The 13,060-nt window shown below is 41.6% G+C and overlaps 2 protein-coding genes across 2 annotated transcripts in view; both read right to left on the bottom strand.

Moving 5' to 3' along the window:
* The window catches only part of RADIL (Ras association and DIL domains), an 89,209-nt gene that overhangs the window by 62,687 nt on the left and 13,462 nt on the right, over positions 1–13,060 (bottom strand). The gene's annotated exons all lie outside the window — the stretch shown is intronic.
* On the bottom strand, positions 1,702–6,022 carry PAPOLB (poly(A) polymerase beta (testis specific)). Its single transcript, XM_011976918.1, has one exon. The coding sequence runs from the start codon at positions 5,780–5,782 to the stop codon at positions 3,869–3,871; it is 1,914 nt and encodes a 637-aa protein (XP_011832308.1). The 5' UTR covers positions 5,783–6,022; the 3' UTR covers positions 1,702–3,868.

Here is a 13,060-nt window from a genome sequence, read left to right as displayed (position 1 = left end):
TCAGCTCACTGCAACCTTCATCTCCTGGGTTCAAGCGATTCTCCTGCATGAGCCTCTTGGGACAGACAGGTACATGCTGGGGCTACAGGTACGTGCCACCATGACCAGCTAATTTTTGTATTTTTAGTAGGGATGGTTTTTTGTCATGTTGTCATGTTGCCGAGGCTGGTCTCGAACTCCTGGCCTCAAGCGATCCACCCGCCTTGACCTCCCAGAGTGCTGGGATTACAGGCATGAGCTACTGCACCCGGCCTATTGATCTTTAAAATAGACTTTTTCCTTTGCCATCCTTAATATATTCTGGATAGTAATCATTTGTCAGTTTTATCACTCCCAAAGTGCTGGGATTACAGGCATGAGCTACTGCACCCGGCCTATTGATCTTTAAAATAGACTTTTTCCTTTGCCATCCTTAATATATTCTGGATAGTAATCATTTGTCAGTTTTATCACAAAATCTTCTCCCAGCTCAGGGCCTGATTTCAGTTTTTCACTTTTCACTGTTCATTATCTGATGAAAAAAAATCTCTTAATTATACCAACCTCTTCTTTTATGACTTGAGCTTTTTTGTGTCTTCTTTATGCTATTTGTTACTTAATTTTTAACTTACTGTTCTGTGGTCAGAGAACATGTCCTATAAATCAGATACTTTGAAGTATATTAAATATTACTTTTGATATAGCATGAGGTTAATTTTTGTACACACCCAATACTTAAGAATAATATGCATTTTCCAATTGTGGGGTGGAAGGTTCTATAACAAATGTTCACCAGATCATTGATGGCAAACAATGGCTGAGGGGGATGGGTGACAAATCCAGCCCTGGCCATCTGTTTACATATTGTCTATGACTGATTGCCCTCTACAAAGGCAGAGTTAAGTAGCTGTGACAGAGACCTGACGGCTTCACAGAGCTGAAAATATTTACTATCTGGTCCTTAATGCGAAAAGTCCACCAGCCACTACGCTGGACTGTGTTCAAAAACTGTTTCCCTTCTATTTTTATCTGCTTGATATCAGTTAATGAAAGGCTGTTTTGAAATCTTCTATGATAATGACATATTTAGCAATTTCTGTTCATCTTTGTTATTTTATGTTGAGGCTGATTTATTAGGTGTAGACAAGTTTTAAATTATTCAATGTTCCTGATGCGGTAGGTCTTCTATCATTAATGCATGGTCCTTTTGCCCTTAATAATTATTTTTGCTCTGACACCTACTTGAATGATACTGTTATTATACCAGCTTCTTTTCATTAGCATGCCTTTTTCCCATCCTTTTATTTTGGTTGCGTCTCTCTTAAGTAAAACAGCATACAGTTGGACTTGGTTTTCCCATGGAATCTGACTGTCTCTGCCTTTTTAAAACACGAAGTTTGGTCCATTTATTGTAGTGACAGATATATTTGGTTTCATTTCCATGACCATAGATTGTGTTTTCTTTTTACTCTATTTTTTTGTATGCTTTCCCCCTTTTTTTCCTGCCTTCTTTTGGATTCCGCTTAACTTCATTTTTTATCTTTACCGATTTGAAATTTTAACCTTTTCATGTTTCCCTAAACATTATTACATTCTAGACTGAGTAAAGTTGAAAAGTTCATCAGTGTTTCTACCCTCCTTCAGAACAATGTAAGTACATCTGAATTCATATCTTAGATTTAAATCACACTACTGTCCAGCATTTTAGTTTCACTTTGCTTATTTGCCATTTATTTTTATTGCATTTTTAATGGAGAAATAAGTCATCTGTTTTCAAAACAGTGCTTGAATATACCAGGAGTATAGATACTATAAAACAAAGCAAACTCCACTCACTAGGTACATCACAGGAAAAATGGTCTGACATTCAAGTAATAAAAATTAGAAATAAAAAGTTCCAAGGTTCCAGCCTGGTAAAACAGATACAGTTACAGGTAATGTTTAATAAACTACTTTTTTTCCCAATGTGTAAACAAAATGACCAGACTAAATTATTGCCTGGCCATTTCAACCTAACACCATAGCCATTCAAAATACAGATACTGTGCACACTTCACCCGACTTATTATTGTGGTGAAAGGGCAAAGATGTGAGAAAAAGAAATACTGTACACTAGAGATCAGAAGGTAATGGTGAAAGAAAAGTCTCTACAGCCTAAAAGGACATGACTATATTCCAACTTTAGAAAATTAATCCAGAAAGACAAGAAAGAGTTTAAGTAATTGCAGTTTAACACGAAAAGTGCAGAGTCAGAGAAGGGACAGGAGGGGGTAAAGCAAGGCTAATTGGAAAGCCTGTTAAGTTTGCTGTCTAGATTAAGAAAGACTAAACTTTCATTCATTCACATCTGTTGCCCCTCACATTTCCTAAACATAGATGCTCTACTGCTTAATTATGAGGGATCTTTTTTTTTTCAACTTAAAGTATTGCTAATCTTTTGTGGACTAAAAGAGCAGAAAGCCAATAAGATGTCAAGTGCTTGCTAGAAATTACTTTTTTATGTTTCTACATGTAAAATTTAGAGATGAATTTTGATAAATCATTTAAAAATAAAAATGTGCTTAAAATTCTTGAAGAAAATGCCTTTTTGCTTATGTGTGCAATTGGAAATTAACTTTCCTATAAGGAGGTATTCTGTGGAATGTACAAAACTTCTCATATGAAGCGATCAAATGGTCATCCAAGATCAGGAACATATCTCATAGACATTACATTTAGTAAAGTTTTGCTAAAATGTGGTGTTTCATTGTAACCAATATTTGGTGTTTGTGCCATGTGGCCACAGGATTGTCGGTTTCACATCATGGTTTAGAGAATATTATTCTTTTTTTCTTGTGAAATGACACATAAGCATACTGTGCCCATACAAGCAAAGAGAAGAGGGGGAGGCAAAAAGCTTTTTTGTTTTAGGACTAATGATTGAGGAAAAAAGAACATGGAGCTTTGTTAGCTCAAAGAAAATGTTTGATCGCTGATTACTCTCTAAAACAGTTCTATGGATGAAACCAGTGTGTCCTTTCTCCATAGTGTGCCATCAAAACCAAAGACCTACTAATGATTGTTTTGATGTCAAATACATACCTTAAAGTTGACATTTCATTTTAAAGGGTTACAGCTACCTCATAGGGACTGAGCTAGATGTACTTTTATGCTTTCTGTGAAGTATAGTACACCACTGCACAATGGTATCCAATTTTAAGATTAATAGTGAACAAACCTCTTCAGGGAAAAATAAAATTCACCAATTTGAAAAATCTAAAATTAGTTCTACTTTCTAATAAAAAATATAAAGTGCATCATCAGTATAAGGAATTCTGATACCCGTTTGTATTGCAAATTTTCCCAACAAATCATCAAACATAAATCCAGTCCAGATGTCAGTCACGGGTACAAATATAGCTGAAAGGTTTTTTTCTTTTTAAGGGCAGTAGTCCTTTGAAATAGTTAATGTAACTGTTGCTGACACATTAATAACAGTACCTCTAGCTGTCACATACTAATGTGGACTTCTGATCAAGACTGGCCCAGTAAAGGAAGTTACCAAATAAGCCTCAATCTATTTCAAGTCATTCTCTGTACCCTTCATTCTCCTTCTTTAGTATTTGAAGACGACAGGTTGAGTTGGCAGATATTGTTCATGGACCCTTGATGTTGTTTTTAACCATTCAACCTTTTTTACTGAATTCTTGATAACAGGAACTGGATTTGCAGGGAGAATGGGGATACTGGAAAGATCTATACTGATGTTACCTGAGAGGCCAACAGAGAAGATGCTGTCTGAATTTTTCTAATGGAGTTATACTTGTCTTTGTATTGAGTTTCTCCTCTTCTGTTTTGTTTTTCTTGGTCCTTTCTTCTTTATGAGGCAAGAATATCCTCTAGGCTCCAACTATAGGATTAGATATGTTTGTTGCTGCGTTTCCTGAAGGTCTGGATGGCTTATGAGACATGTCGAAGAAACAACTCTGGCGACCATGGCCTTTGGTGATGGAGAAATGGCAGGCTGAGAGACAGCGTGAGGAATACTTTCATTTAATGCAACCCCTGAACTTTCACTGGTATTCATCTGTTGCAAGGAAATTTCAGTAGCCTGTACGTTAGCCATCGATGCTGTCATTACAGCCAGGGCAGGACTATTTCTACCCTGAGAACTGCTAATCAATGGGCCTGTCTTCATAGTGCTAGTAGATGAAGGCACAGACATGCTGTTTTCACAGTCTGCAGACAAGTCAAAGCTGCTGTCGTTCAGATCTGTCAATCTTCTACCTTCTGTTGCGTGTGCTTTCTTGTCCTGAAGCACATGATGAGGCAGCAGCTGGTGAAGCTCCTTTCTTCTTAAATGCATTGCAGTAATTTTCATACCCATCTCAAACATCTTACTATTCATTGCTTGCCTATAAACAGTATCTGTGAAAGACTGGATATCATAGGTGAGATCAATACTGAGAATTTCAGAGTTTTCTGGCTTTTTTAGCACTAACCCAATCACCCACATTGTACGAAATTCTTCCATATCAGGATTTTCTTTGGGTGCTGGAAATGACTGTGGATTCACATGTGCCAGTGTAATAAATTCATTCTTCTCCAAGCTCCCAACCAGGATTCGGATCTTTGATTCCACCAAGCCCACCCATTCTAAATGCTGTTTTTCTGTTGGTGCACTTGCCAGAAGTACAATATAATGCTTGTACTTCTGAAAGAAGCTTGGAGCTTCAAAGAGTTTGGACCACTCAGCCTTACTCAGCAAAATCTCGTGTGTGATAGCAAGTCCCTGTTTAAACTCCTCAATCATGACCATCCTGGTTGAAACAGACACGTTGTATGTGGAGTTCTGCTGTGGGTATGCTGGTGTGATGATGGGCATAAGATGGTACCTATCACTGGGATTTACTCTTGGGTCCCATACAGGCAAATTAAGATTCCGTTCTTCAGGCTCTTTCAGTAACACTGGGTTTGGCCATTCCCATTCCGAAAATACCAAGAAGAATTTCCGCACGAGAGTTGATGCTACTGCATTTGGATAAAGCTGACAAGTTCTTGCTACCAGCATGGCCCAGGAAACACCTCCGAGGAAACCTAATATATTGGAATAGATATTGTGGCACTTGGCCCACAGTTTGATGGCTCTTAGAGTCAACCTGAAGTTGTCAATGTTTGGCACTAGATGTAAAATTTCATCGGTTACCCGGCAACCGTTAAGGCTTCTTATGCATCTAATGTCTAAATTTTTAAGCAGACTGTCATCTCTTAGGTCCAAATCTTCTGGAATAGTCTGTAGTGCTAATCTTGCAAATAAAATATCAATCTCTATCCCATCAAAACACAGTTTGATAACTGGCACAAATGCCTCCTCAACAGCCCTTAAATCTTTTACTTCCTCCTGTAGTTTCAGTTTAACATAGAATGAGGTGAAAAAGTCGCTTCGATCCACATGCCTTGGTGCAACGCACAAGGCGTCAATATCTGCACCTTTCGTATGTACTCCTAATCTGTAAGAGCCAAACGTAAAAATCTTTCCGCCAACGTTTTCAATTACAGACTGGGGAAGGCTCTTGCTTTCACTGATTTCGCGTATCCATTCCTTTACCAGATTATTTAATTTTTCCAAAACTAAAATCCTGCGCTGCAGTTCCTCTTCCTCTTCGAAGACCCCGAAGGGCCTGAGGGTTTCTATTAGCCTCTGGGTGAGAAGGCAGTCCGTCTCTTTGGGGACCGCTAGGCTGATAGGCGAGGAGATGCCATAGCACTTCGGCGGCGGCGCCTGCTGCGGTGGTCCCTGGGTTGTCACCGGAAACGGCATCATCTTTCAGCGCCCGCCCCTCCAGGGCACGTCCCCCACCAGCGCGACCTTCGCGGTCGCCGCCCGGGTCATGATCCTCTGAGGCGGGAAGGGCAGGGCTTCTAGCTGCCCTGGTCCGACCCCACTCCCGCTCCCGCTGCGCGCCCGCCGCTTCAGGAGCTTCTCCTCCTTCCCCTCAGTCCCAACATGGCGCCAGACCCCTCAGCGGCCGCGTTCCAGAACCTACCGTACACGCGTGGGCGCCTGCGCACCGGCCGCCAGCGCGAGGGTTCACGGGAGCCACGGCTTTCTGGGCCGAGGGCCCCCCTCCCGCTGCGCGGGGGGCTCTAGATGGGGGTGGACAGGGCTCACGTTGTCTATAACTGGCCAAACTCAACCCTTCATTACCACTATTTTACATATTTGCGCAACTTTACCCATCTAATTCTTTGCTCCCCAAGTCCCCTGACACCTCAGATGTGCGTCTTTTCTGGGGCACCCTCTGCCCACTTCATCCTAGCGTGCACCCTTTGGAAGTCCAAAGACCCCTTCATAGTGGGAACCCGTTGGTGGAAAGCAGTTTCTGTCTTGTTTCTTGGGCTGTTGCTGGACGTTGGTTTAGCTGGGGTAGCATTTCGAGGTCAACATTTGTATTCTGGCCATGCTTTAAAGGTATGATTCTGCTGTCCTCTGGTTCCCATTGAGGATTCCACAGCTGCATGAACTGCTGCTCGTCTGCCTTTTCTTATGGCAGCTGTAAAAGTCTCTGTCCCTAGTGCCCTGTCTGATCCCACCACTGTGTGTCCAGGCATAGAGTTCCCTTTAATAATCTTACCCAGGCTGGGCGGGGTGGCTCACTACTGTAATCCCAGCACTTTGGGAGGCCAAGGCTGTCGGATCACCTGAGGTCAGGAGTTCGAGACCAGCCTCAACATGGAGAAACCCCGTCTCTACTAAAAATACAAAATTAGCCAGGTGTGGTGGTGCATGCCTGTAATCCCAGCTACTCAGGAGGCTGAGGCAGGAGAATTGCTTGAACTTGGGAGGTGGAGGTTGTGGTGAACTGAGATCGCGCCATTGCACTCCAGCCTGGGCAACAAGAGCGAAACTCCGTCTCAAATAAATAAATAAATAAATAAATAAATAATATATAATCTTACCCAGGATACACTATGATTCCCGAATCAGAAGTCATGCTTTTCATGATCTCCAAAAGCTTCTCAGGCACTTCCTCAGAATATGCTCTCCCACCTGTCTCCTGCTTCTCTTCATCTAGACACGCTGTCAACCTTCTCACTCTGTCCTCCATGTCTCTTAAGCCATGTGTCTTTCTGGGTGATGCCAGATTACCTCCAAGTCCTCTCTTCAGTTGTATTTAGTCTGCTGTTTAAGCATCATTGAAATATCCACTTAAATACTTATATTTTTATTACTAGAAACACTATTTTGTTCTTTTCCAAGCTTCTCTTCCTTGTAGATGGCATTCTGTTCTTTCATGTTTTTCCCCCACTTTTTATTTCTTTAAACGTGTTAAACATACATATTTAGTACTCTGTAACTAATGATTCTAATTCCAAATGCTCTTGAGAAACCATATAGTTTGTTGTTGTCCAAGAACTCAAGAGTGGCACTCTTGTGTCTTGTAATTTTGGATTGTGAGCTCATTTCTGGTGAGGCTTGGAATGCCTGTGTAGAGGATGTGTCCTTCCAAAGAGGATTTGCTTTGTTTCCAGTAGATGTTCTTGTACACTATAGAATTACATACAGTGTAATTTCTTATCCAGGGATTATCCACAACATCTAGGTGGTGCAACTTTGAACCCCAAATACATGTGAGAGGACATGTGGTTTTCAATTCTAAGGAACAGTCTTTAGTTTTTCCCACCCAGGTCGAGAGAGAGAACTTCCTTTGCCATCTCCTTTCACCAGGTAGCAGATTTTTCCTATTCCATTTTTCACTCAATGTGTCACCCTTTGAGGATTCCAATTGTATTTGGAGGGGTCTCAATTCTAACTTCCTACCTTTTAAGGTCCCAAGAGATTTCTGTCTCTTCTTGGACAGCTGCTAAACTTAAGTTTCTCAGTTTCCAAGACTGGCAAATGCCTCTAGGGCGGTTCTAGTTTCAGAATCAGCTAAAATTCTGAGGTTTCAAGGCATCTCTCTTTTTTTCCACCCCTAGAGATTTCCTTTATTTTCCTGGGTAAGATATGCATTTAAAAAATGACTTCTTGTATTTATCCAACATTTCCAGGCACTTTACACAGAAAGATTTTCCAGGATAATTAATCCCATATATTGCCAGAAATATAAATACCTTCTTTTCAATCCATTTCAACATTGGCTTGCATGCTCAAAAACAGCTATCAGAAAGGTCTTTGGTGACCTCCATGTTGCCCAATCCATGACCCCAATGATTTTCATCTTCTTTGACCTATCGTAGCTTCATCTTGGCCTCTGCAACACCATACTCTTTGTGTTGTCTTCCACATGTCTGGCCACTCCTCAGTCGAATTTGCTGATTCCTCCTCTTTTACTTGACCTCTAAATGTTGGGAGTTCCTCCAGTTTGTATTCTAAGCCCTCATTTCTCCTCACTGCATGTACATTCACTGCCTGGTTAATCTACTGATTTCCACAGCTTTAAATATCTCCTACTTACAGATTAATTCATATTTTAATCAGACTCTGTCTGAACTCCAGATCCATATTATCTGACTGCCCATGGTTGCCACCTATATTTGAACTCCAGATCCATATTATCTGACTGCCCATGGTTACCACCTGTATTTGGATGTCTTTAACTTAACATAGTTTAAAGAGAACTCTAACTCTTCCTCCCATAGTTTGCTTCTCTCTCAGTAGTCTCCATTTTAGGAAATGGCATCTCTTTCTATCCAGCTCTTGATATGAGAAACCTGGGAGTCATTCTGGACACCTCCCTCTTTTGCATTCTCAACATCCAATTCATTTACAAGTTCTGTTGATTTCACCTCCAGAATATACTTAAAATGCCTCTACTGCTTTCTACCTGTTCCCTTATAACTCTAGTGCAAGCCACCATCAACTCTCATTTCAACTTCTACAACAACCGAATTAATCTCCTATTACTGACCTTTTCAAAGTATTCTCTACCTAGGAGCCAGAGTCATCTTTTAATCCCTCCAATGATCTCCCATTATATGCAGTGTAAAATCCAAAATACATAACAAGCCAGATTGATCTTTCCCCCAACTATCTGTCTAGCCACACCTGCTGCAACTTTCCCCTTTGCACCAGTGCCTGCCTTTGCTTCATTCTCTCTCATCCCTGGATCTCCGCACAATGCTGTTCTCTCTGCCCAGAATGTTCTTCCTGCCCCACCGACTGCCCACTGCTCTCTACCTGGTTGGTGTGTTGTCATCTTTGAGACTGGCTTACATTTCACCTCTTCAGAGTGAATTTCCCTCACCCACATTCCAAATGAGCACCTGTGCTGCTTTTTCATAGCACATAAAACAACTTGTAGTTGCAGTCACGTACATTATGACATTTTGGACAACAGGCCATATATACAATGATGGCCCTACAAGAATATAATATTGTATTTTTACTGTTTCTTTTCAGTGTGGTTTTTTTTTTTTTTTTTGGTTCCCAAGTTTTATTCAAGAACGCTTACAAAATATTCCAGATAAATGAAATTTAATCCTTGTCTTCCTCCTCTTCTTCGTCCTGGTTAATCTGGAAGTAATATAATTCATAACTCTTTGCTGTTAGTAACTAGGCGCAGCCCAATATTCTTCAAATATTTTTTGTTGAGATATTTCAAATACCTTTTGGAGAAAGGGACCTTGGATGTCACAGTGATCTTGCTCTTGCTCCTTTCTATGGTCACCACCCCTCCACCAAAGTTCCCAGCTTTTCCGTTCACTTTGATCCTTTCTCGCAAAAACTGCTCAAAATTGGCAGCATCCATGATTCCATCTTCTACAGGGTGGGTGCAATCAAGAGTGAACTTCAGAACCTGCTTCCTCTTCTTTTTTTTTTTTTTTTTAAATTTGAGACGGAGTTGCTCTGTCGCCCAGGCTGGAGTGCAGTGGCTCGATCCCGACTCACTGCAAGTTCCACCTCCTGGGTTCACACCATTCTCCTGCCTCAGCCTCCTGAGTAGCTGAGACTATAGGCACCCGCCACCACGCCCGGCTAATTTTTTTGTATTTTCAGTAGAGACGGGGTTTCACCATGTTAGCCAGGATGGTCTCAATCTCCTGACCTCATGATCCACTCACCTCGGCCTCCCAAAGTGCTAGGATTACAGGCGCGAGCCACCACGCCCAGCCAGAACCTGCTTTTTTTTTTTTTGCCCCCCTTCACCACAAGGTTTTTCACAGGAGCTATGGCAGCAGCAGACGCAGAAAGGGAAGTGAATGAACTCCTTTTCTGTGTTTAGATATGTTTAGACACACAAATACTTACCATTATGTTCTAATTACCTTTAGCATTCAGTATACAGAAATATACTGTACAGGTGTGTAACCTAGGAGCAATAGGCTATGCCATACAACCTAGGTGTGTAGTAAACTATACCATCTAGGCTTATGGAAGTCACTCTGGGATGTTCCAACAATGACAAATTGCCTAATGATGGATTTCTCAAAACATATCACCATCATTAAGTAGTGCATGACTGTACATGTTTTTTGAGTGATTATATCTGTGTATGTGTGCATGTGCATGTGTGTGTGCGTGTGTGTGTGTTTTAAGGGACAAGGTCTCCTCTGTTGCCCAGGCTGGAGTGCAGTAGTGCGATCATAGCTCACTGCAGCCTCAAACTTCTGGCCTGTCTTGTCCTCCCAAAGTGCTTGGATTACAGGCGTGAACCACTGTACCCAGCCACATCTTTGTTTTGACTGCTCACTAGACTCCTGACTCCATGAAATCATTTATTTATAAATCCATTAAATTGATGTCTTTGTTTTGTCTATTGCAACATATCCAGCCCCTAGTCAAGAGCCTAACACAGAGTAGCCAAATTTTATTTATGAATAAATGAGAACAAAAAATTATTTCTCATCCAGGTCTCTGGCAAATCAATATCTAGAAAACCTGTTTCTTGGGTCTTGACTAGATAGAGGGGCAATTTCAAATCTATACGTTGTGACCTTGGGGAAATCATTTAATTATTCATTGCACAGCTGCTCACAAAAGACAGCTACGGACTTTCTATGGCTGCGTTCCTATAACACTCCACTCCACTGCAATACCTTTGGATTTGAAAGTGTCTCCAGGGGAGACTTATCCTGGGTCAGTGAGGGGTGAGGACAGCGGCACAGTCAGTGCTATGGTTTGGATGGGATTGTCCCCACTAAAACTCATGTTGAAATTTGATCCCCAAAGGGGCAGTGCTGGAGGTAGGCCTAGAAGGAGGTGTTTGGGTTGTGGGGACAGATCCCTCATGAATGGCTGGTACTGTGCTCACCGTAGTAAATGAGTTCTTGTTCTGGCAAGACCAAATCAGTTCTCACAGGAATGGATGGGTTTCCAAGAATAGTAGGCTGCTATAAAGCCAGGGCACCCCTCAGGTTTCCCTCTTTGCACTTGTCTGCTTCCCCTTTGACCTTTTCTGCCATGTGATGATGTAGCATGGAAGCCCTCACCAGAAGCCGGGGCCATGCCCTGGAACTTCCCAGCCTCTGGAACCGTGAGATAAATAAACCTCTTTTCCTTGTATACTACCAGCCACAGGTATTCTGTTGTGGTAACAAGAAATGGACTAAAGCAGTGCCTAAAGGTGTGAAGGGGCACACAGGCACAGGAGGCTTCTGAGGAAGCTGCTGTCCAGCCGTGCTCACCAGGAAATGACATGCACATATGCTCTGTAATCCAGCAGCTCCATTCCTGGAAGAATGCCTCCGAGAATTCTGCACAGGCCCTCAACAGGTTCATTGTGTCACCATTTTAGTAGGAAGAATCTGTACCCAAATTGAGTGTCTGTGCTTAAAGAAATGAATATATGGTATAGGCATATAATGGAAAACTATGCATCAGTCAAAAGCAATGAGTTGACTAGAGCACCATGGGTAGGTGTCAAAAACATAATGTGAGGCTAGGTGTGGTGGCTCATGGCTGTAATCTCAGCACTTTGGGAGGCTGAGGTGGGAGGATGACTTGAGCCCAGGAGTTTGAGACCAGCCTGGGCAACTTAGTGAGGCACTGTCTCTATTTTTTAAATAAATAAATAAATAAATAAATAAATAAATAAAGTAATGTGAGTTATAGTTCAATCCCACTTAGGTAAATTAAACATATACAAAATATTATTTATGTCTTAAGGATACATATGAATCCAAATATATGAAAGGTATGTTGGAATGGTATTCATTAATACACTAGAGTGGGTTCCCAAGGACGGAATGACGATGAAAAAAGAAAATGATCCTATCCATCCACCAGACCATCTGCCAAAAGATTGGAAACCAACAGCTACACAAACCACAGAGAAGCTTGTGTGGCCCTTCCTCTGCACTTACTTGCTCCCCATATTGGTGAGATGGTTGTCCTGCATTAGGCATTTGGTCATGGCTGCAGGCCAGAGAAACTAACTTTCATAACCTTGACTTTGACATCATTGGTTTCTTATTCTGGGGAAATGAACGGGTCTTTTAAATAACATATATGTATACATGTGGCAGCCTGTGGATTAGCTATCCGCAACCCTCACAACTTCTTTGCCTTGTACTAGAGGATGCAGAGCCAAAATCTTTGTCTAGCTTCCTCTGCAGCCAGAGCCAGCCGTGGGTGGCAGTGGCATTAGTGAAGCTAGCCTCCCCTACTGTGTGTGTTAGCCACACTTGTTTCACCTTCTTCCAGCTGCAAACTTGTACCAGCCTCATGTTTTCTAGTGAATGTTTTGCCATTTTCTTGCTGAACTTTAGACATGCATTACTTTATTCTAGTTATTCATCACATCAGTTTTAGATATTGCAAACATTTTCTTCTAGTATATCACCTTTTATCTAGACACTGTCCTTGGTCAAACAGAAATTTTCAATTTTGATATAGTCAAATCTATCTACTTTTTTTCCTTACATATTGCACTTAAAAAAACAAACAAACAAAAAAAACAGGCTGGGCACGGTGGCTTATGCCTGTAATTCCAGCATTTTGGAAGGCCGAGGAAGGCAGATCACTTGAGGTCAGGAGTTCAAGACCAGCCTAACTAACATGGTGAAACCCTGCCTTTACTAAAAATACAAAAATTAGCTGGGCCTCATGGCGGCTGTCTGTGATCCCAGCTATTCAGGAGGCTGAGGCAGGAGAATAGGC

Source organism: Mandrillus leucophaeus, unplaced genomic scaffold, assembly GCF_000951045.1.
Source record: "Mandrillus leucophaeus isolate KB7577 unplaced genomic scaffold, Mleu.le_1.0 Scaffold171, whole genome shotgun sequence".
In the NCBI taxonomy this organism is placed as follows: domain Eukaryota; kingdom Metazoa; phylum Chordata; class Mammalia; order Primates; family Cercopithecidae; genus Mandrillus; species Mandrillus leucophaeus.
The sequence above is the reverse complement of the archived record's forward strand: the minus strand, read 5'-3'. Positions and strand labels throughout refer to the sequence as shown.